The sequence below is a fragment of the Carcharodon carcharias genome, chromosome 4, assembly GCF_017639515.1.
Source record: "Carcharodon carcharias isolate sCarCar2 chromosome 4, sCarCar2.pri, whole genome shotgun sequence".
Classification (NCBI taxonomy): Eukaryota; Metazoa; Chordata; class Chondrichthyes; order Lamniformes; family Lamnidae; genus Carcharodon; species Carcharodon carcharias.
Genome location: NC_054470.1, coordinates 37,791,076 through 37,814,453, shown reverse-complemented (window position 1 = coordinate 37,814,453; position 23,378 = coordinate 37,791,076). Strand labels below are relative to the sequence as shown.

At 45.3% G+C, this 23,378-nt stretch overlaps 1 protein-coding gene across 5 annotated transcripts in view; it reads right to left on the bottom strand.

Moving 5' to 3' along the window:
* The window catches only part of ercc6l2 (excision repair cross-complementation group 6-like 2), a 198,597-nt gene that overhangs the window by 91,196 nt on the left and 84,023 nt on the right, over window positions 1–23,378 (bottom strand). For all 5 annotated transcript variants that reach the window (XM_041186693.1, XM_041186696.1, XM_041186695.1 and 2 more), the window contains exons 7-10: window positions 18,804–19,011; window positions 14,098–14,238; window positions 12,215–12,331; window positions 8,009–8,128 (exon numbers count right to left, since the gene is read on the bottom strand). In XM_041186693.1, the coding sequence (XP_041042627.1) occupies window positions 8,009–8,128; window positions 12,215–12,331; window positions 14,098–14,238; window positions 18,804–19,011 (586 nt within the window). The remainder of the gene's footprint in view (window positions 1–8,008; window positions 8,129–12,214; window positions 12,332–14,097; window positions 14,239–18,803; window positions 19,012–23,378) is intronic.

Sequence of the window (23,378 nt, the reverse complement as noted above, 5' to 3'; positions counted from 1 at the left end):
TATTTACTTGTGGGTCTGACAGTCTTTTTGAGGGGGGAATTTTTTATAAGACCAACCTTAATTGTAAAAGTGTAATCTTGTGTGCTTAGCTTTTCTTTTATTATTATTAATAAAACTTTTACTTTTAATTTTTTAAATCCCAAAAGTGTTACTCTTACTGCTGAGATCTTCTTCTCGTTTTCAGAATGCACAAAAGGGTGTGGTCCATAAGCCAAGTTTCCCTCTGGGACCTAGTTTGTGCAGCATATAACACCAACTGTGGTCTTATCATATAAAAAGGCCCAAATGGGGAAACTGCAGGTCAACTGATTTTCCAAAAATTAATTGCCTTATCATGCTCCATGTCAAGTTTCATTGGTGTCTTTTTCTAGAAAGTTAACTCAACAGCATAGGTATCTCGCCAGAGACTACATCCGACCTCAGAAAATGCTTACTCGAGCTACTTCTGTGGAAGTCTGGGAGGTAACGTCGCAGTGGTATTGTCGCTAGTAATCCAGGGTAATGCAGTGGGGACCCGGGTTCGAATCCCGCCATGGCAGATGTTGGAATTTGAATTTAACAAAAAACTGGAATTAGAAGCCTGATGACCATGAATCCATTGTTGTAAACTGGTCCACTAATGCCCATTAGGGAAGGGAATCTGTTGCTACATGTAGATCCAGGCCCACAGCAACATGCTTGACTCTTAAATGGCCTAACAAACCACTCAGTTGTACAAATCACAAAAAAAAGGAATGAAACTGGATGGACCGTCCGGCATCGACCTAGGCACCAGAAATGACAATGGCAATCTCAACCATGTTGATCCTACAAAGTCCTCCTTGCTAACATCTGCGGGCTAGTGCCAAAATTGGGAGAGCTGTTTCACAGGCTAGTCAAGCAACAACCTGACAGTCATGCTCACGGAATCATACCTTACAGATAACGCCCCAGACACCACCATCACTGTCCCTGGCAGGACAGGCCCAGCAGTGGTGGCGGCACAATGGTATACAGTCAGAAGGGAGTTGCCCTGAGGCAACATTGACTCTGTGTCTCATGGCATCAGGTCAAACATGGGTAAGGAAACCTCTGCTGATTACCACTTATCACCCTCCCTCAGCTGGTGAATCAATGCTCCTCCATGTTGAACTCCACTTGGAGGAAGCATTGAGGGTGGCATGGGTCACAGAATGTATTCTGGGTGGGGGACTTCAATGTCCATCACTAAGGGTGGCTTATTAGCACCATTACTGACCAAGCCCTAAATGACATAGCTGCTAGACTGGGTCTGCGGCAGGTGGTGAGGGAATCAAAAGAGGGCAAAACATACTTGACTTCATCCTCACCAGCCTGCCTGCTGCAGAATACTGCCCATGAGTGTGCGGTGGTCACTCCTCCCAATACTGTCACTGTGGAGACAAACAGATTTCGAACAGACCTAGCAACTCAAGACTGGGCATCCATGCGGCGCTGTGGGCCATCAGTAGCAGAATTGTACTCTTAACACAATCTGTAACCTCATGGCCCAGCTTATCCCCCACCACCATTACTTTCAAGCCAGGGGATTAACCCTGGTTCACTGAAGAGTGCAAGAAGGCATGCCAGGAGCAGCATCAGGCATACATAAAAATGAAGTGTCAACCTGGTGAAGCTATAACACAGGACTATTTGCATGCCAAACAGCATACACAGCAGGGGATAGACAGAGCTAAGCGATCCCACAACCAACAGGTCAGATCTAAGCTCTGCGGTCATGCCACATCCAGTCATGAATGGTGGTGGACAATCAAACTCCACAAATATCCCATCCTCTATGACGGAAGAGCCCAGCACATCAGTGCAAAAGATAAGGCTGAAGCATTTGCTACAATCTTCAGCCAGAAGTGCCAAGTGAATGTTCCATCTCGGCGTCCTCCGAAGATCCCCAGCATCACAGATGCCACGTCTTCAGCCAATTCCACGTGATATCAAGAAATGGCTGAAGGCCGAATGCAAAGGCTGTGGGCCCTGACAATATTCCACCAATAGTGCCGAAGACTTGTGCTCCAGAACAAGCTGCATTTCTAGCCGAACTGTTCAGGTACAGCTACAACATTCGCATCTACCCGGCAATGTACACAAAACCAGAACAAATCCAACCCAGCCAATTACCGCCCCGTCAGTTTACTCTCCATCATCAGTAAGGTAATGGAAGGGGTCATCAACAGTGCTATAACAAGCGGCACTTGCTTAGCAATAACCTGCTTACTGGTGACCAGTCTGGGTTCCGCCTGGACCACTCAGCTCCTGACCTCATTACAGCCTTGGTTCAAAGACGGATAAAGGAGCTGAACTCCCGAGGTGAGGTGAAAGTTACTGCCCCTGACATCAAGGCTGCATTTCACAGTATGGCATCAAGGAGCCCTAGCCAAATTGAAGTCAATGGGAATTGGGGAAAAACTCCCTAATGGTTGGACTCATACCTAGCACGACGGAAGATGGTTGTGGTTGTTGAAGGTCAGTCATCTCAGCTCCAGGACATCAATACAGGAGTTCCTCAGGGTAGTGTCCTTGGCCCAACCATCTTCAGTTGCTTCATCAATGACCTTCCTTCCACCATAAGGTCAGAAGTGGGGATGTTCGCTGACGATTGCAAGATGTTCAGCACCATTCACGACTCTTCAGATCCTGAAGCAGTCCATGTCCAAATGCAGCAAAGCCTGGACAATATGCAGGCTTAGGCTGACAAGTGGCAAGTAACATTTGCTCCACACAAGTGTCAGTCAAAGACCATTTCCAACAAGAGAGAATCCAACCATTGCCCCTTGATGTTCAATGGCATTACCATCACTGAATCCCGCACTATCAACATCCTGAGGGTTACCATTGACCAGAAGCTGAACTGGACTAGCCATATAAATACTGTGGCTACAAGAGCAGGTCAGAGGCTAGGAATTGTGCGATGAGTAACCCACCTCCTGACTCCCCAAAGCCTATCCACCACCTACAAGGCACAAGTCAGTAGTGTGATGGAATACCCTCCACTTGCCTGGATGAGTGCAGCTCCCACAACACTCAAGAAGCTTGACAACATCCAGGACAAAGTAGCCCACTTGATTGGCACCACATCTACAAACATTCACTCCCTCCACCACCGACATACAGTAGCAGCAGTATGTACCATCTGCAAATTGCACTGCTGGAATTCATCAAGGCTCTTTCGACAGCATCTTCAAACCCACGACAAATACCATCTAGAAGGACAAGGGCAGCAGATAGATGGGAACACACCCACCTGGCAGTTCCCATCCAAGTCACTCACCATCCTGACTTGGAAATATATCGCCATTCCTTTACTGTCGCAGGGTCAAAATCCTGGAACTTCCCTCCTAATAGCACTGTGGGTGTATCTACAACACATGCACTGCAGCGGTTCAAGAAGACAGCTCACCACCTTCTCAAGGGCAATTAGGGATGGGCAATAAATGCTGCCCCACCCAGCGAAGCCCACATCCCATGAATGAATAAAAAAAACAAATTATAACACTCTTCAGTGACCTCAATGTGTTGGCATCACCAAACCTAAAACATAACCTTGCATCGATCCTTACTACTTGCAAATCAAGGTAACGTTTTATCCAATCTCTCTCACTCAAAGTTGAATTGGAAGCACTACCCAATGCTGCATGGTTAAAGGAGTCATGACTAAAACATTCATCACAGAGCTAAAATACCTTGTGACGAGTATAATTTGTTCAGATCCTTCATTCTCTTCCTCAGAATTCTCAGTGTCAGGTGTCATTTCAAGGATCGTGCCTCTTCACTTTGGGCAGTTCACTGCATAATGATACTTGGGGCAGGATTTTTCAGATCCCCAACACCTGAAGAGTCAGCAGGGGGCACATTCCGGCCAATAATGACAACCCCACAGCTATTTAATGCTCCAAGAAGTGTTACTTGACTGGAGATAGGACTTCCGCCCGAACCTCAGAGTTGCCAGCCAACCTGATTGGCCATTAACTCTATAGTCTCAGCAGCGCCAGCAGTGAGGACTGAGACTACAAGCATTCCCCAGATTCAAAGCCCCAGCGTCCAGTGGGCACGGGTCAGAGAGGACAAGGGAGGCAGGGCTGCTCATGGAAGGGAGGGTTGAGGCCCAGAATGGGTGGGGCCAGGGAGGTGCAAAAAGGAGCCCTTGAGGGAGACATGCACCATTCCCCCCACCCCCCACCCCTCTGCCTAAGGCCCGAGCCGGGTGACCTGCTGGACTACACCTGCCACTAAACGCCAGCTTCAAAATGGAGGTCTGGCAGGAAGCAAACCTTAAGTTCCAAAAGGCATTCGATATAATACTACACAACAGATGTGTGAGAAAAGTTATAGTTCATGGAACAAAAGAGACAATGTGGATACAAAAAAGTGGCTGAGTAATAGGAAAGAGAGTAATGGTCAGTGGATATTTTTCGGGCTGGAGGAAGGTTTGTAGCGGAGTTCCCCAGGGGTCAGTATTGAGACCCTTGCTTTTTCTGATATATATAAATGATCTGGAGCAGGGGACAATTTCTAAGTTTGCGGATGATACAAAATTTGGAAGCATTGTAAACTGTGAGGAGGATGTTGTAGAACTTCAAGAGGGACATAGACAAGTTGGTGGAGTGGATAGATAGGTGGCTGATGAAGTTCAATGTGGAGAAGTGTGAGGTGATGCATTTGGGTAGGAAGAATATGGAGAGACAATATAAAATAAGGAATACAATTCTTAAGGGGGTGCAGGAGCAGGGTGTAGATGTGCATAGATCATTGAAAGTGGCAGGACAGGTGGAGAGAGCAATTAATAAAGCATACAGTATCCTGGGTTTTATTGATAGGGGCATAGAGTACAATGCAAGGAGGTTATGCTGAATGTCTGTAAGACATTAGTTAAACCTCATCTGGAGTATTGTGCATAGATCTGGGTGCCACGCTATTAGAAGGATGTGAACGCATTGGAGAGAATGCAGAAAAGAGGTTTACAAGAGTGGTTCCAGGATTGAGAAACTTCAGTTATGAAGATAGATTGCAGAGGTTGGGACCTGTTCTCCTTGGAGAGAAGGCTGAGGAGATTTGATAGAAGTGTTCAAAATTATGAGGTGGCTGGATAGAGTAGATAGAGAGAAACATTTCCCCCTTGTAAAAGGATCAAAAATGAGAGGGCACAGATTTAAAGTGATTTGCAAGAGAAGTAAGTATAACGTAAGAAAAACTTTTTCCACACGAGTGGTTCAAGTCTGGAATACACTTCCTGGAAGTGTGAAGGGGGCAGGTTCAACTGAGACATTCAAGAGGGTATTGTTTCTATTCAAATCATCATCCAATGTGCAAGGGCTGAGGGGAAAGGCAGGAGAATGGCAGTAAGTCATAAAGCTCATTTGGAGAGCCGAGGCAGACACAATGGGCCAAACTGCCTCCTTCTGCACTGTAATAATTCTGTGATTCTGGGAAGTGGGCAATAATTGGCCACTTAAGAGTTTCAGTTGGAGCAAAGGAGAGAGGACTGCGCTGGGCCTTTCTTGCCCCATGTAAAATTGCGAACAGGTTGGGGACAGACAGAAGGGCAGAAGGAAGACCATCCAGGGAATTTTATAAGGTTCACCTGCAAACCTGCCAGTGTGGACCGCACCCTTGGAGTCAAACCCGAAATGCCTATTAATTGTTCTTTGGGTATTCATGGGATTTATTCACCAATTTTTGTTATTTTAGCCTTGTCTACTGTTGCAATAGCTAAATCTGCTAAATGCGCTTTCATCCCATTCTGCACGATTTTAATCCTTACATTACATTGATGCCTATGTCCAGTATCTGGACTATCTTGAAATCTTGTAATCATCAAGTCTTCTAATCTTTGCGTCAGAGCAGAGTCTCTCATTTGTTCCAGGAAGACTAAAAGGAAATGAATATTTCCCCAGGAATTTTTTTCAAGGCAGTAGGCATCTGATCCAACAAGGTCTCCTTCCCCAAGTACCGAACACTAGTTAGAATTTATTGCATGTCCACATGACATACATTAGCACAATCCAGTAATTCAAACAGAGGATAATCATATCATGACAATTAGACATAATGCAAACCAAATTCCACAATAGCCATCAGAATTTTAGATCTATGTTTGAAAATGTTTTCTTAGTTTCAAACCTTCACTTTTAGGCAATCATCCTCTGCTACCATGTTCTATTCCAGAAAGCCAGGCAGTGAAGCATAGCACTGCATCCTAACCTTTACACATTTTGATAAACTTTTATGACTAGAGATATACATTACAAACGTGCAACTCCGGACCCAACAACCAGTCTCAATCAGAACACAAGTGAATCTCCAGTTAATTTTTTTTTTAGTCATTCATGGGAAGTAGTTATCGCTGGCTAGGCCAGCATTCATTGCCCATCCCAAATTGCCCTTGAGAAAGCAGTGGTGAGCTGCCTTCTTGAACCGCTGCAGTCCAGGTGGTGTAGGTACACCAACAGTGCTGTTAGGCAGTGAGTTCCAGGATTTTGACCCAGCGACAGTGAAGGAACGGTGATATATTTCCAAGTCAGCGTGGTGAGTGGCTTGGAGGGGAACTTCCAGGTGGTGGTGTTCCCATGTATCTGCTGCCCTTGTCCTTCTAGATGGTAGGGGTCGTGAGTTTGGAAAGTGCTGCCCAAGGAGCCTTGGTGAGTTTCTGTACCATTCTGCAGATGGTACACACTGCTGCCACTGTTCGTCGGTGGTGGAGGGAGTGAATGTTTGTGGAAGGGCTGCCAATCATGCGGGCTGCTTTGTCCTGGATGGTGTCGAGCTTCTTGAGTGCTGTGGGAGCTGCACTCAACCAGGCAAGTGGAGAGCATTCCGTCACACTCCTGACTTGTGCCCTGTAGATGGTGGATAGGCTTTGGAGAGTCAGGAGGCGAGTTACTTGCCGCAGGATTCCCAGCCTCTGACCTGCTCTTGTAGCCACAGTATTTATATGGCTAGTTCAATTCAGTTTCTGGACAATGGTAACCCCCAGGATGTTGATAGTGGGGGATTAATCAATGGTAATGCCACTGACTGTCAAGGGGCAATGGTTAGATTCTCTCTTGTTGGAAATGGTCATTCCCTGGCATTTGTGTGGTGGGAATATTACTTGCCACTGGTCAGTCCAAGCCTGGATATTGTCCAGGTATTGCTGCATTTGGACATGGACAAATGCATCACCTGATCACAATTAACTACCCAATTATGAGACAATTAACACCAACCACCCTTAAACCACCTACTCAACTGCCAAGGTCCTCCTACTGCCCAAATCCCATTCTGCCTGCCATTTTGCTAGGTTTGGGCAGGAGACTCATCTGAGAGATGGAAAGGAGGCATGGGAGTTAAAATGGTCCAGCTTGCCCTGCCGCATTCAGACCAAACTCATACACCAAGTTAAAATTGGGCTAACGTCCTGGATGAAAAAAAGCTCTTCTTCAGACTTCCATTACTCTCCTTACCAGCCTCATTGGTTCTCCCCTTTGTAATTGCTATTTATCTAAAACATATCCACATCATATTCAGATTAAGCTGCACTCCCTTAATATTTCTTTGATTACCAAGCTTCACTGATTCCCTGTCCTATCTGCTATGTCCTAATTTCAATATATTTATGATTAGCTCCAAGTTCACCCATGGCATTGCTGTTCCCTGCCTTTGCTGCCTCATTCAGCCGTACGTTTCTCTACATGATGCCTGATCTTCCACTTTTCTTCAATCCAGTTTCAGTTTCACAACCTCCAGATTTTTCAGTCCTATGTTAAACCTTCTCCTTGCTATCTTTCTCCTTTCTTCCAAAAGCCACCTAAAGATCTGCCTCTTTAATCACCACTCCAAAACCTTCTTGCTCAAATTTCCTAATTTCTGGTTATTTTCCTCTATGAAGCAATCTACATTAAAGGTGTCATGCAAGTGCAACTTGCTTTTACAACCAAAAATTAGGAATATTTGTAATTTTGCTCAACAAATATGGAATCATTGGGCCTACTTATGCAATATTTGCCTGTATGCTTACCTTCATTTTACCACTGTATTTAGGATCAGAAATTGTCATAAAGGCAGCTTCTTTGCTCTGCTGTGCAAACTCTGGAAACTTGCAAAATACATGTTCACAAACTCTTCTGACAGTGGATGCCTTAAGCAAAGACAAAAATCGGAAACATGAATTAAACTTGGTGATCAAAATCTTATTATATATCAAACAGCATTAACAGAAGTGTGGAATGAGAGAAGACAACTTGTCCCATGAAGTCCATTCCTAATTAATCTCCTGGAGAACGTAACTAAATCACAGAAAAGTCTCAACATAAAATACATAAATTCATGCCAGACTTCAGAACACATTCAAGTGGAATTCCTGGAGATTAATGTAATGCTGTAACAAACAATATTCAAAACAATCAATTTGCTTTTAGACATTGTTTTCATGAGAATACAGAAGTTATCATGCGATAGCAATACATATTCTTATCCCCATAATCTTCAATCATGTTCCTAAACAGTTCTCTCAACATAATATGACACTGAGCCACATAAGGAGATATTACTTTAGATGACCAAAAGCTTGATAAAAAAGAGGTAGGCTTAAGTAGTGTCTGAAAGTGAGGGAGAGAGGCAGAGACATGTAGGTGGGGTATTCCAGAACTTGTTTGACCCACAAGTGCAGCACTGTTTCACATATAAACAGGAAGCGACGATGAAATCACTTTGGGTATTCAGATCACACTACAGTTATTCAAAATTTCTACACCGCTGAATTGTGTGTTAATCTAGCCTTCTTGACAGCTTTACTGGTCAGTTCCTTTGCCTTTCTTTTTGATACTTGCTTCTGCATTCGTAACTGTAACTTGTTAACTTGTCCTTCTGCTTTGAAGATTCATCATCATGCAAGCCTGTTTTCCTCTCTGTACTGATGGCTTGCTATTCAGAGATTTCTAGACAAGGCGCTGATTAATGGGTCATGTTGAATGTCATTCCTCTTGTATGCCTTAACAACAACCTTTTTTGAGGCCCCGAGTGCATACTTCATGATTTGTCCTGAACTATATGTTGAAATGTCCAATATACAAGTCTTTGCATGGATAACATTGCCCATGGAGCAGAACAAGCACTCAATTTAGGACCCATGGAAACATCTGACAACATTTGAGAACACTGGGTACTTGCCACTAACAAGTATCCTTACCCACCACATAACTAATCTCATGCCTTCTTGCCTGGGTCCAAAGCCTTGGTCAATCTGGCACTTCCAACAGGTAATCACCATCTTCCTCACCTGTGATTGCATTTTGTATGATTGCGGGCAAACTCTCAAGTTATTTCACAGTTAGGGAATGACTTCTTGCCAGTGGATCCACTATTGATAACATCTTCAGAGTCCTGTTTTCCACTGGCATCTTTTGCTGCAGTGGTAGGTTCCTGTACCAGCTAAGAATTTTTTGGTAACCTGACTTTCAGGATTTTGTGCACCAAGCTTTGCTGCATCGGTCTAGGGGGAACCACATTGATGAAACATCCAATGAGATTATTTTCTCTGCTTTATGTGTCACTTCACTCAGCACTTCACACTTGAGTGCAGCAAGCAAGAAAGTAAATTAGTAACAGCTTTTATTCCTCATGTAATTTGTGCACTTTTGGCCCCTTACTTTCAAAGGCAAGCACACTTCTTCAAAAGGGAAGGACTCCACAATACAAACTCATGATCATTCTTGTTGTCTCCCCTGGCAAAAACACTTTTGCATGATACATTGCTTTTTGTTCTTTCCTTCTGATGTCATTATTTTCTTTCTCTTGAACAACTCCATTTGGTTTTACTTGATCTCCAACTGAACAGCCTCACTAACTTCTACTCTGTGGTAGATTTGCTCTACAAGATTTGTGTACCTTCTCATCCTCTTCCTTAAAGGCAAAATATCCATCGCTGCAATGTATCTACTGTAACATCACTGACACTAAGCCATCGATAGCATACATAGCACTCTGGCATTTTGAACTTTCATCCCGAGAGTATAGAAACATAGTGATTTTTCTCTCAAAGATCTGTAGATCACTCAGTGTAGCAATCATTCAGAAGGGTCTCCAGAAAATCTTTGAAGGGTTTGCAAAACCTTGGCAGCATTATGCACATTATGACATCTGTCCCCATCAATATCCAGCAAGTGTGGAGCAACTGTTCTCATAAGTTTCCAAACCAGTCCTTGACCCTCGCATGACACTGCAAGAGTCCATCAATATACTCAAGGTTCATCCATGGTAGTTCATGCTTCGAGAATAGTTCAATTAATAGCTCCTACAAGGTTTAGGCATTCACTCTATCTACACTGATTAAGGCCAGGTGCTGCACCACAACTTCTGACTCTGAGAATTAGCTCACAAAGATGCTGAGGACATTCTGCAAATTTGTACTTGTAGTCTCAATGTTTAAAGAGAAGGGAGTATGTTTCAAATTACTAACCAACTTTTCTGTCAATGTTTTGCTAAGGCCATACCATACTTTATTTTGTATGAAGCACTCATTCCATCCTTCTTCAGCTAATCAATGGGGGAGGCAATGGTGTAATGGTATTGTTGCTGGACTATTAATCCAGAAACCCAGGGTAACACCTAGGGACCCAGGTTCAAATCCTGCCAAGGCAGATAGTAGAATTTGAATTCAATAAAAATCTGCAATTAAAAGTCTAATGATGACCATGAAGCCATTGTCAATTGTTGTAAAAACCCATTTGGTTCACTAAGGAAATTACCTTACCTGGTCTGGTCCACATGTGACTCCAGACCCACAGCAATGTGGCTGACTCAGTGCCCTCTGAATTCAAGAATAGTTCAACTAATACAATGGGCAATAAATGCTGGCCTAGCCAGCAATGCCCACATCCCATGAACAAATTAGGGACCTTTGCCAAGTGTTGTGCAATATCTATTGAGTATTTAAATAAAAGGCCTGATCATTTTTTTAAAAAAAGGTGCTGATTGAGGACTAAATATTGTCCAGGTACCAGAACTCTGGAACCTTTCCATTAGTTGTGCTGTGAATCTTTTACATCCACTCAAGAGAGCAGTTGCAACCTTGGTTTAACGTCCCATCTGAATGACAGCACCTCTAACAGTACAGCATTCCATTGGTACTGTACTGAAGTGTCAACCTCAATTGTGTGTTCAAATATCTGATCATTAGACCATACGACATAGGAGAAGTAGGCTATTCGGCCCATCTAGTCTGATCCATCATTCAATGAGATCATGACTGATCTGATAATCCTCAACTCCACTTTCCTGCCTTTTCCCCATAACCCTTGATTCCCATACTGATTAAAAATCTGTATGTGTCAGCCTTGAATACACTTAATGACCCAGCCTCTACAGCCCTCTGCAAAGGATTCCACAGATTAACTACCCTCAGAGAAGAAATTCCTCCTCATCTGTTTTGAATGGGCCCCCTCACTCTGGGATTATGCCGTCTGGTCCTAGGCTCTCCCATAAGGCAAAAAACTTCTCAGTATCTACCCTGTCAAGCCCCCTCAGAATCTTATGTTTCAATAAGGTCGCCTCTCATTCTTCTAAACTCCAATCAGTACAGGTCTAACCTATTCAGCCTCTCCTCATAAGAAAATCCCTCCATACCCAGGGTCAACCTAGTGAACCTTCTCTGGACTGCCTCCAATGCCAGTGCATATTTCCTTAGATAAGGGGACCAAAACTGTTCACAATATTCTAGGTGGGATCTAACTAGTGCCTTATATAGTTTTTGCAAGACTTCCCTATTTTTATACTCCATTCCCTTTGAAATAAAGGCCAACATTCCATTTGCCTTCCCCATTACCTGAATTTGTATGCTAGCTTTTTGTGATTCATGCACGAGGGCCCCCAAATCCCTTTGTGCAGCAGCTTTCTGCAGTCTTTCTCCATTTAAATAATATTCAGCTCCTCTATTCTTCCTGTCAAAGTGTATAACCTCACATTTTCCCAAATTATATTCCATCTTCCAAGTTTTTGCCCACTCACTTAACCTGCCTATATCCCTCTGTAGACTCTTTGTGTCATCCTCACCACTTATTCCTTCCCACCTATTTTTGTGTCATCCGCAAACTTGGCGCTAGTGCATTCACTTCTCACATCTTCCCCCATAACCCACAACATTCTGACTCAAGCTGTGAGAATGCTATTGAGTGAATCCAAAAGGAAAACTGATTTCTCTATTCAATAACTAGATTCAAATAATTACCTGCATCTTGCTTGTGTTCTCATCAGGCTGCAGGAGTGCAACATGATTGGATACCTTACGGAGAATGGCCAAGTAACTAAAATAAATTTGCCGTACTGTACAGCCATCTTGATTTTGCTGGAGAAAAAAAAACAAAAGCATTTCGAAGCATTGAGTATAGTTAAAAGCAAATAGGTCAAATGATGCCAGTTCTCAGATTTAACAGTACCCAGGATCTCAAATTAGAATCTGTGAAGATATGATTACAAATTTATCCAGGAGGCTCCAACCTTTGCAAAAACATATTTAGAACCCTTTTTATAAAAAAGGGTTTTGCTAATGTCTGGCAGCTTCCCCAACAGAGCTGCAATTTTCATTCCATTTCAGCACTTGGCTTTTAAGTTTGGCCATCTCTGCTACTCCAATTAAGGTAATGCAACATATCTCAAGAATTGACAGACGTTCCCACAATTAAGAAAAAGGCTTGATTGAGACAATCACATCTCAGGAGACTCCATGTAAAAGGAAATTACTCTGAAGTACTCTAAAGCAGTGATGTAGTCCAATGTAGCAGCAGTTTTCATAATCGCATGGTTGCATAACTGAAGGACCAGTAAATCTCTTTTTTTGATGGGGTTGGCAGAGGGAAAAACATCGACCAGGTCACCAGAACTTCCTAATTTCCTTTGAATAATACCATGGGATTATTAGTTATTCACCTGAACAACCAAGACTGGCAGACAGCTCATCATCTCATCCAAAGGATGCCACTTCCAACAGTATTCCCTCAGTACAGCATTGGAGTGTCAGACTAGATTATGTGCTTAGTTCCTGGGCGGGTTGGGGGGTGTGTGGTTTGAACCACACACTTGGAACTCAGCATTGATGATAACAACTGAGGTAAGATGATGTTCGGTAGCTTTATGAAGGACAGGAAAGAAAGCAGCAGGTTAATATACTGCCCTTTCTGGCTGGATTCAGACTCCATGCAGGTGAATGTGAGAAGTACCTTATCTGTCAGCTTTAAGGCTCCCATATGAAATGGGTCTTGACAGGCTGAAATGTGTTCTTGTCAGGGCCTGGTAACACTAACCTGCTCACTATTCTGTACTAAAACTGAAGAGGTAACAATAATGGGCAGGAAATGGAAGTGTCATAATGCTCTCATATAGGGTTAAACCACATTTGGAGGTAGAACAGAGGGAGCTTTACTTTGAGACAAATTTGTGCTATTCCTGACCCAAATTTAATTCTCACACTGGCTGCCAAAAGTTAAAAAGTGTTCCATTCAGTAGCACTGACACCCCTTGCTTTGACGAGCAGAAAAAAACCCAGCCAAAAATATACATTTCAAAACCAGCAATGTTTATGTACATAAAAAACTAGCTAAGTCAGAACATTGAGCAATTGCCAAGAAGGGGGTCACCTTCTGGAATGTCCACTATTTTTAATGTCCTTAAAGTAACAAATGATTGGTTTGAATTTCAACATAGTAGCTTGAACTCTGATCAGAATATGTGCTGATTTACACAAGCATTTTTGTGTTTACTGTTACAATTGCAGCACTCATCATCCCTCAATCTAAGTACAACAGATGAGAATATTGGCCTTAACCTTGTGCCTATATGCAAGCTGATTTCAGACAATAAGGGCCTGGTTTTAACTCCATGTCTGGGTTTTGAATGGATTAAAATCAGGCCCCAAGCTTCCCTTTTCAATATAGATGGAATGTGAAAGTATGGATGAAGTTAACACATAAATTACTTGGAAAATTTAGATTTACTAAAAAACACAAGCAGGTTTTATATCATCATACTAATGTAACTCAAGTTCACTGAACACAGCATCTAGCCTTTGAGCTATTCTCCAAAAACAGCCTCCACATGTGATGCTGTACAGCTGACCTTATAACAGCAGTTTTTCCTTTTTCGGCCACTGTTGCAATTACATGGATTCCAGCCATGCAGCACCAACTTTATGTCCTCTGTCTCCAGCACTGCCTTATATATCATCTTCTGAAACTCTGTCAGAGAGCAGTATATCACCTGAGAACAACAAATACATTTCAAAGTTGGGAATTCAGGGCTGTTTGATGGCCAGATCTACTGATGGCCAGTCAGGGTACCAGTAAACAGTTTTGGCAATTAATCATGGGTGTCAGTAAATTATTTTTTTTATTCATTCATGGGATGTAGGCAACATTTATTTAAATTTAAATCATACAAGGATAGCACATTTTATTTCTACACTCTCAACCATGAAGGTATAGAAATTCAAGATCAATTACAGTGATAATTAGGGCAGAATTTTCAGGTCAGCGGCGGGCGCGATTGTTGGGCATGGGATTGGCCGGGAAACACGGCGCCACCTGTTATTGTGATTTCATGCTGGCTGGCCAGTTAAGGCCTGCCCAGCATGAAAAGCGGCTTCCCAATGGTCGGGAAGGGCTGGGCGCATCGTGCACCGGGTCCAATGGCGACCTGGCAGGCAGTTTAAGAATGGCACCGGCAGCCCCTTGAAGGCTGCCGGTGAAGAAACATACGTTGTTGTGGAGATGGTACTTATAGCCTCGGCAGCAGCTGGATACGCCAGGCAGGAGGGCAGGTCGGGTGGGCACTCGGCCTCCAGCTTTTCAGATGAGTGCCTCGCTGTGCTCCTGCAGGAGGCGGCTGCCAGGAGGGCCACCCTTGTACCAAGGGACGGAAGGAGGCCACCACACCTGATGAAGAAAGCCTGGGAGGAGGCAGCAGCGCACTTCAGCAGCCGTGGCATGGTGCAGCGCACGGGTGGAGTGCCGCAAGAGGTTCAATGACCTGCTGCGCTGAGGAAGGGCGAGTATGGATCAGTGTGCAGAAGTGTTAAGGGCTGACTGTCTCCCCATGGAGCTCAGGGGTGTTAGAGTCTGAGTACCAACTGTCAATGATGGCAGAGTTGGCCAAGGGGATGAGCCCTGGCTGCTTGGATTGAGCGCCTTGCGGCTCAAGGGCAACAACTCGGATGCGCCCTGCGAGGTGCTTCTCAGGTTGGGTCGGCCAGGCTGCAATGGCGCTGCAGGTAGAGAATGCACTAATAAATGCTCCTCTGTCCTTTCAGAAGACGAGCCATAACAAATTGGAGAGGTCACAGAGAGACAGAGACCAGCTCAACCTGCTGCTGCTGACCAGGTTCGAGCAGGAAGCCTCGAGCTGGAGAGCCGGCACACTCCTCATGCAACCGGTCATGGAGAGGCTGAGGTGTCAGACGAAGGTAAGAGCGCAGTGCAAAGAGGTGAGAGTTTCGGATTTTGCAACCATTGTAGTGAGTCTCTTCATTGATGGGAGCTTCAAACCTGGAGTCCCCATTGATCATTGAAAGATGATGGCATCATGATGCAGATCTCCGTTGTCTCACCAAGGTACCTGGCATGCACAATGACAGTGTGATGACTTTAACTAATGACATGTCCTTCTTCTCCCTTAGATTCGCCAGGACACACTCAATCACAGGACCATGAAGGGCCACCCCTGATGCCAGAGGACTGCCGGGCTTCATTTGCACCTGCGTCACACCCACACTCTGAACCAGGCACCAGCGCAGATACCAGTACCTCGGTGGGCGTTAGATCTTCGGCCACATTGTCGGTACACATTAGTGAGGGCACTTCACACTCGCATAAGGTGCAGGTGGAGGCAGGGAGCCCAGAGCACCGGCAGTCAAAGGACTGCTGCAGACCACGTCGATGCTGGGCCAAAGGCAGGTAATGAGCCTGTGGAGTCATCCATTAGGCAGCAGATGCTGGATATCCAACGGGATGCACGAGAGGATCTGGCAGAGATCCATGAGGGTCTGTGTGCCATGGTCTATGCGGTGGAGGAGTCCACGTGGAGCATCAGCACTGCGTTGCCCCTCATGGTCAAGTGCATTGCCTCCTCCATTGACAGAGAGTATCGACTCTCATGGAGAGACAGCTCCAGGGACAGTATCAGGGTTCCTGGGGTCACCCTCACACAGGCAATGACCTCAGATGGCCAGTGTGGAAGATGGATGAGACACCCAGTATCCCAGCTTGGTGCCCATCCATCAATGGCGAACAGGGAGGTCCGGGGCGACCTCACGCTGGTGCACAACCTGCTTGTCGTCTCTGCGGGCTCCTCTCAAGGCACTCTGGATGATGGCAGCAGCTCATCCTCCCCTCCATCAGTGACCGTGGCATCTGATGAGGCTGCGATGACTGGGAAGATGCCAGCCGTGGAACTGGCTGCTCCCTCCCAGGTGGGCCAAAGAACTACCGCCAAGGTCATCAAGGCCAACAAGACATCAGAGTCATCTGGTTCTGTTGAAGAGTCATACGGACTCAAAACATTAACTGTGTTCCTCTCCGCAGTGCTGCCAGACCTGCTGATTTTTTCCAGGTATTTTTACTTTTGTTACCAGAGTCATCAGGCTGTCTCCAATGCCACTGCCAACAAGGGGGTGGCATCAAGACTCAGCACTCGCAAATGCAAGTTTAAGGCACCATGAGCACAAAAGCGACTGTCCACAGGTAATCTTCTGTTCAAGAGTCAACCACATTGGACATCAACACCAGTAATGATCACGTCAATGTGATTTCATTGTGATAATAACATTAAATTTGCTTTTGTTGTGACGGACTGAGTATGCTTCACTTTTTATTTTTGGTGCAGGGTACGCCAGCATGTAATGCTGGATGTGAGTGGCTCTAAACCTTATTATACAGTCACTGGGTGGACTTTGGGTTCACATGACAGGGGCATTCAGACAACCTGGATGGAAGCGGCAGCTCTGGCATGAGGTAGGAACTGTTCTTTGGCAGCTTAGCTGAACGAACAGTGGATCAAGGCGTCCCTGCCTCCCTGGAGGTTACAGATATCTGTCTCCATGTCCTCTGCGTTCTCCTCACTGTGCTACTTTTCTAACTAACTACTGGATTCATCATCTGTGCCCTGCGGAGCTGCGTCAAATCCTCTTCCTCCAGTGGGACCTTGCCAGTGCCGGATTGCAGAGAGCGCAGCATTCAACCACGATCAGTGACACCTGCTCTGGGGGGTATTGTAGTGCATCCCCTGAACAGTCCAGGCATCAGAAGTGCATCTTCAGAAGACCTATGGTCCTCTCTATCACTGCCCTTCTGGAGGCATGACACCTAACATAACACTGCTCTGCCTCTGTTCTTGCGTGTCGGAGAGGCATCATAAGCCACCTTTTCAACGGATAGCCCTCGTCACTCAGTAGCCATCCATCCAGTTGGGCTGGAGCACTGAAGAGCCTTGGCCCCTGGGAGTGCCTCAGGATATAAGCACCATGGGTACCTTGCACAGACTTGCAAAATGCATATTGCGGTCCCACACCACCTGCATGATCATAGAATAGAATCCCTTCCTGTTGACAAAGGCACCCGGCTGACCTGCTGGTGCCTTGATGGCCACGTGTGCAATCAATGGCACCCTGGATGCAGGGGAACCAGGCAAATGCTGTAAAGCCTCTGGCTCGTTCAGCCTGGCTGGTCTTGTCCATATGGAAATGAATAAATGCCATTACCTGCCTGAACACCAACTTGACGCAACTGTGGACAGCAGATTGGGACACTCCACACAGATCCCCTACTGACCCCTGCAAAGAGCCAGATGCACAGAAATTGAGGGCTACTGTGACCTTCAGAACCAATAGCATGGGTGCCCACCCACACAATCAGAGGTGATCTCAGGCCCAATCATCTGGCAAATAGAGGTCACAGTCTCCCTGGAGAGGTGGAGCCTCCTTCAGCATTGCACCTTGGACTACCTGCTGGCCCTGCACCGCTCTTCCCAAAGGTCACTCCCCTGGAAGCTGCATAGGAGCACTTGGCCTCCTCTCCCTTTTGCCCCTATCTTCCTCCTCAGAGGAGGTGACTCCAGCAGAGGCCACAATCCCCATTACCAGAGTTACAGAAGGCTGTCTGATACCTGGAAGGGTCTACATGGTCCGAATCCTCTGGGGGCCTTGGAGACACCAATGAGTCCTAAAATGCATGGGCAAAGTGAAATCGTGCTCAAATGCCTTTTTGATAGCCTTAAGCAGCCTTTTAATTGATGGTATGCACAGCTCTGACACCCGAGCCTGCCCGCCGACTGAAATATTGCGTGAGTGCGGAATGACATGGGGATGCTTGCCCTATGTCATCTCACGCGATTTCACGACCGATTGGGTCAGGCACGCGCCCACCTAATCAGCGTACAATTCTGCCCCTGGTTTCTACGAAAGTCCCTGTATGAGAGAAAGTGTTATTTGATTAGGTTTCTAGCATGCCTATATTACAGTTGATGTGTATCACTGAATGGAGGAGCTCCACCCAAAGCTGTCCAGTTTTTTTTAAGAAATGTGATAGTCAAATTCACATGACACAACCGTGCTATTGTTTGAACATTCCTATATTAGAGCCAGGAGGACTCTGTGGAAGGTCAGCAGTGAATCACCACAAAGTTAAGTCAGGGGTCTTGAGCCGAGACTAGTTCACAGTGAAGGTTTGTGTGCTTGATGTGACTTAATTTCCTATAATTCTGAGCCCACAGTTTGTTGGTCTTATATTTTCATTCAGGAAGAGAAAACACTACCCCAGGTAGTACTTCATTACCCGGTCATCTTTCTTTGGTAGCTGATCACTGATGAGTGCCTTGGTACGTCTCAGAAACCAAAAGGACATGCGTTTTGCCAACCGTCTCATAGACTTTCGCCCAACAGCTAGTTCTCTTTTGGTTGCTGTATGCCTCTGACCAAATTCGATTGGATTGCAAAACTCTTCCTTAAAATGAGCTCTGTTGCCCAGGCAACCTGGTACTGCCCTACAAGTACAAAGAATTCAGAATCATTTAATTATCTCCTTCAGTCAAATAATCTCATCAAGCAATAATTTACAAACTCACTACATTAGTAAGAACTACTTAAGCATTTTTGTGCCTCGTTACCTCCATGAAGATTTTTACTTGGGGGCCACATCCTCTAGGAGAATTCTAGAGTTTCAGTTGATATACTTCCTCCACCCTGACAGTTCAAGAGACTACATTACAATTCCCTGCTATTAAATAACGGTGCTATTGAATTGGTTGTGTGCCTAAGGAGAAGCTGATATTGAGTGGCTGGCGCCATTTATCGTTAGCCTGCACCTTTTTAAGGGAAGGGCACTGTGGTTGGAGTAGGTGTTGCTGGCAGTCGTGTAGAAATTGAGCCTGAACTGTGAAACACTGGACAATAGCGGAACGTGGGAGAGTGCACATTCCATTTCCAAAGCTGCACTGGAGGTCTTGAAGAAGCTTGATAGGAGAGATGTTTTGTATCTGAAGAGGGGTAGGGGGACCTCCAGACACATGCTGCGAAGGTAGTGGGAGCAGATAGTCATGGTGATCAATGCCAGGAATCAAGCAGAGAGGCGGTGGTATAATTGTAACGTAATCCAGAGCTCAGGCTAGTGCTCTAGGGACACGGGTTTAAATCCCACCATAGCAGTTGGTGGAATTTAAATTCAATAAATAAACCTGGAATTAAAAAGCTAGTCTAATGGTGACCATAAAACCATTGTCGATTGTTGCAAAAACCCATCTGGTTCACTAATATTCTTTAAGGCAAAAAATCTGCTGGCCTTACCTGGTCTGGTTTACATGTGACTCCATAATCACAGCAATGTGGTTGACTCTTAAATGTCCCCCCCAGAATAGCCTAGCAAGACACTCATTTGAACTGAACCACTACAAAGAAGAATGAAACTATGGGCCACCCGGCATCGACCTAGGCACGGAAACAACAACGACAAACCCAGCCCTGTTGACCATACAAATTCCTAAGGGCTTGTGCCAAAATTGGGAGAGCTGTCCCACAGATTAGTCAAGCAACAGCCCGACATAATCATACTCACAGAGTCATACCTTACAGATAACGTACCAGACACCACCATCACCATCCCTGGTTATGTCCTGGCAGGACAGACCCACCAGAAGACACAGCAAAATAGTACACAGTTGGGAGAGAGTTGCCCTGGGAGTCCTCAACATTTAACTCTGGACCCAATGAAACCTCATGGCATCAATTCAAACATGGCCAAGGAACTGTCCTGCTGATTACCATGTACCACCCACGGCAACACACCCCCCCGCCACCGCCCCCAACCCCACCAACTCCCCCTCCCCCTCCCTTCAGTGGATGAATCAGTATTCCATGTTGAACAGCACTTGGAAGAAGTACTGAGGATGGCAAGGGGACAGAATATACTCTGGGTGGGATACTTCAGTGCCCGTCAACAAGAGTGACTCAGTAGCACCACTATTGATCGAGCTGGCCGAGTCCTAAAAGAATAACTGCTAGACCAGGTCTGCGGCAGGTGGTGAGGGAACCAAGAGAGAAAAACCTACTTGGGCCTTGTCCTCACCAATCTGCCTGCCTCAAATGTAGTTGTCTATTACAGTATTGATAGGAGTGACCATGGCCCAGTACTTGTGGAGACAAGGTCCTGCCTTCACATTGAGGATTCCACTCTCCATCATGTTGTTTGGCACTAACACCATGCTAAATGGGATAGGTTTCAAACAGATCTAGCAACTCAAACTTGGACATCCATGAGGTGCTGCAGGCCAGCAGAACTATATTCAACCACCACAATCTGTAACCTCATGGCCTGGCATATTCCCCATGCTACCATTACCATCAAGTCAGGGGTTCAACACTGGTTCAATGAAGAGTGCAAGACAGCATACCAGGAGCAGCACCAGGCATACTTAAAAATAATATTTCAACCTAGTGAAACTACAACACAGGACCACAGCCATTGGATCAGGCCTAAATTATGCAGTCCTGCCACATCCTGTCGTGAATGGTGGTGGACAATTAAATAATTAACTGGAGGAGAGGGCTCCACAAATTTCCCCATCCTCAATGATGGGGGAGCCCAGCACATCAGTGCAAAGGACAAGGCTGAAGCACTTACAACCATCTTCAGCCAGGAGTGCCGAGTGGATGAAAAATCTCATCCTACTGAGGTCCCCAGCATCACAGATGCCAGTCCTAAGCCAATTCAATTCACTCCATATGATATCAAAGAAATGGTTGAAGGCACTGGATACTTCAAAGGCTATGGGCTCTACCAACATTCCTGCAATAGTACAGAAGACTTGTGCTCCAAATCTAGCTGCGTTTCTTGCCAAACTGTTCCAGTGCAGCTACAACACTGGCACCTACCTGGCAATATGAGGAATTGCCCAGTCCACAAAAAGCAAGACAAATCCAGCCAGCTAATTACTTCGGATGATTGCACAATGTTCAGCACTATTCAACTCCTCAGATACTGAACCACACCGTGTCCATATGCAGCAAGGCCTGGATAACATTCAGGCTTGGGCTGATGATGTGGTGCAAATGCTACTTGCCACTTCAGTGCCAGACAATGACCATGTCCAACATAAGAGAGGATCCAACCATTTCCCTTTGACATTCAATGGCATTACCATTGCTGAATCCCCCACTACCAAAATCCTGGGGATTACCATTGGCTAGAAACTGAACCTGACCAGCCATATAAATACTGTGGCGACAAGAGCAGGTCAGAGGCTGGGAATTCTGTGGAGAGTAACTCACCAGCTGACTCCCCAAAGCTTGTCAAGCAAAGGCACAAGTCAGGAATGTGATGGAATACACTCAACTTGTCTGGATGGGTGGAGCTCCGACAACATTCAAGAAGTTCGATACCATCCAGGACAAAGCAGCCCGCTTGATTAGCGCCCCATCTACTACCTTAAACATTCACTCCCTCTACCATCAATGCATAGCAGCAGCAGTGTGTACCACCTACAAGAAAAGCTGCAGCAACTCATTAAGGCTCTTTCGACAGCACCTTCCAAACCTGTAATCTCTACCACCTAGAAGGACAAGGGCAGCAGATGCATAGGAACACCATCAGCTGCACGTTCCCCTCCAATCCAAACACTACCCTGACTTGGGAGCTATATGGCTGTTGCTTCACTGTTGCCGGATTAAAAACCAGAAACTCCCTCCCTAACAGTGCATGTACACCACATGGACTACAGCGGTTCAAGAAGGTGGATTACCATCACTTTCTCAAGGGCAATTAAGGGATGAGCAATAAATGTTGTCCTGGCTAGCAACACCGAAATCCCATGAATGAAAGAATTTAAAAAAAGTCATAAGGGTCTGGATGCAGTGCCACAGAAGGTCAATGACCTCACGCGAGTGGTCTCAATCAGTGAATAAATCCTAAAATGCCATATTCCACCAATTGCACCACTAGCCTCACACAGTGCTCAGTACATCACATCCCCATCATTCAACTACCAACAATCACTTTCAATGAGCACTCATTGGTGACATTCTTATGCTCTAACTCACCTTCACACACTTAGCAATGCTGCAAGTCTCACAACCACATCTCAACTTGAAAACGCTGTCAACTATTCAACCATGACAGCCACATCACCCAAACAGATTGCTTGGCACTCAATGACACACTTTTTTTTAAAAAAACAGGTGAAGCTGGCACACAACTACAGGAAGCAGGAGGTAACCATACATCTGTATGCCCTAATCCCCTGGAGGAAACAGTGTTCACCATTTTTGGTTGTCCACTGCTGAGGGTGTGGCCAGATGTATTGAAACCAAAGATGATGCTGTCCTCATACCCTAACCCTATCCTTCTCGCATCCCACCTCCCCCACATCCCACAATCTCTTCTGATTTACAAACTAAAGATGGTAGAAGCGTGCATCTCTTACTTGCCTCCCCTCTCTGCACCACACCCATTTGCCTTTCTAGCTGGAGCTACTCAAAGTGACATCTTCTCAGGCAGAGGTTCAGCAAGACGACAATGATGATGAAAATGCCCTATCACTCAATTTTGCATTCAGTTCCAGTATTGGGCAGAGTTAACATGCAGAACCTTTAAACCAACATGCTTGCAGTCAACAACGCCCTGCATTCCTAAGGGCAGCATTGTACACCCAAGCCTGGGAGCAAATCGTTTTATGCAGAAGCTTTGGAGTTAGCAAAAACTCCTCAATCACCTGCCGCACCACTCCCTGTCAACTTCTGGAATTTTTAAGTAACTTGTAAAAGCACCAAACACTATAGAATCACAGCAACATCCAGAAGAAATCAACCAGCAATTAAACTGTAAGCAGTTTATGATACCTTTAAATAGCACTGATAGGTG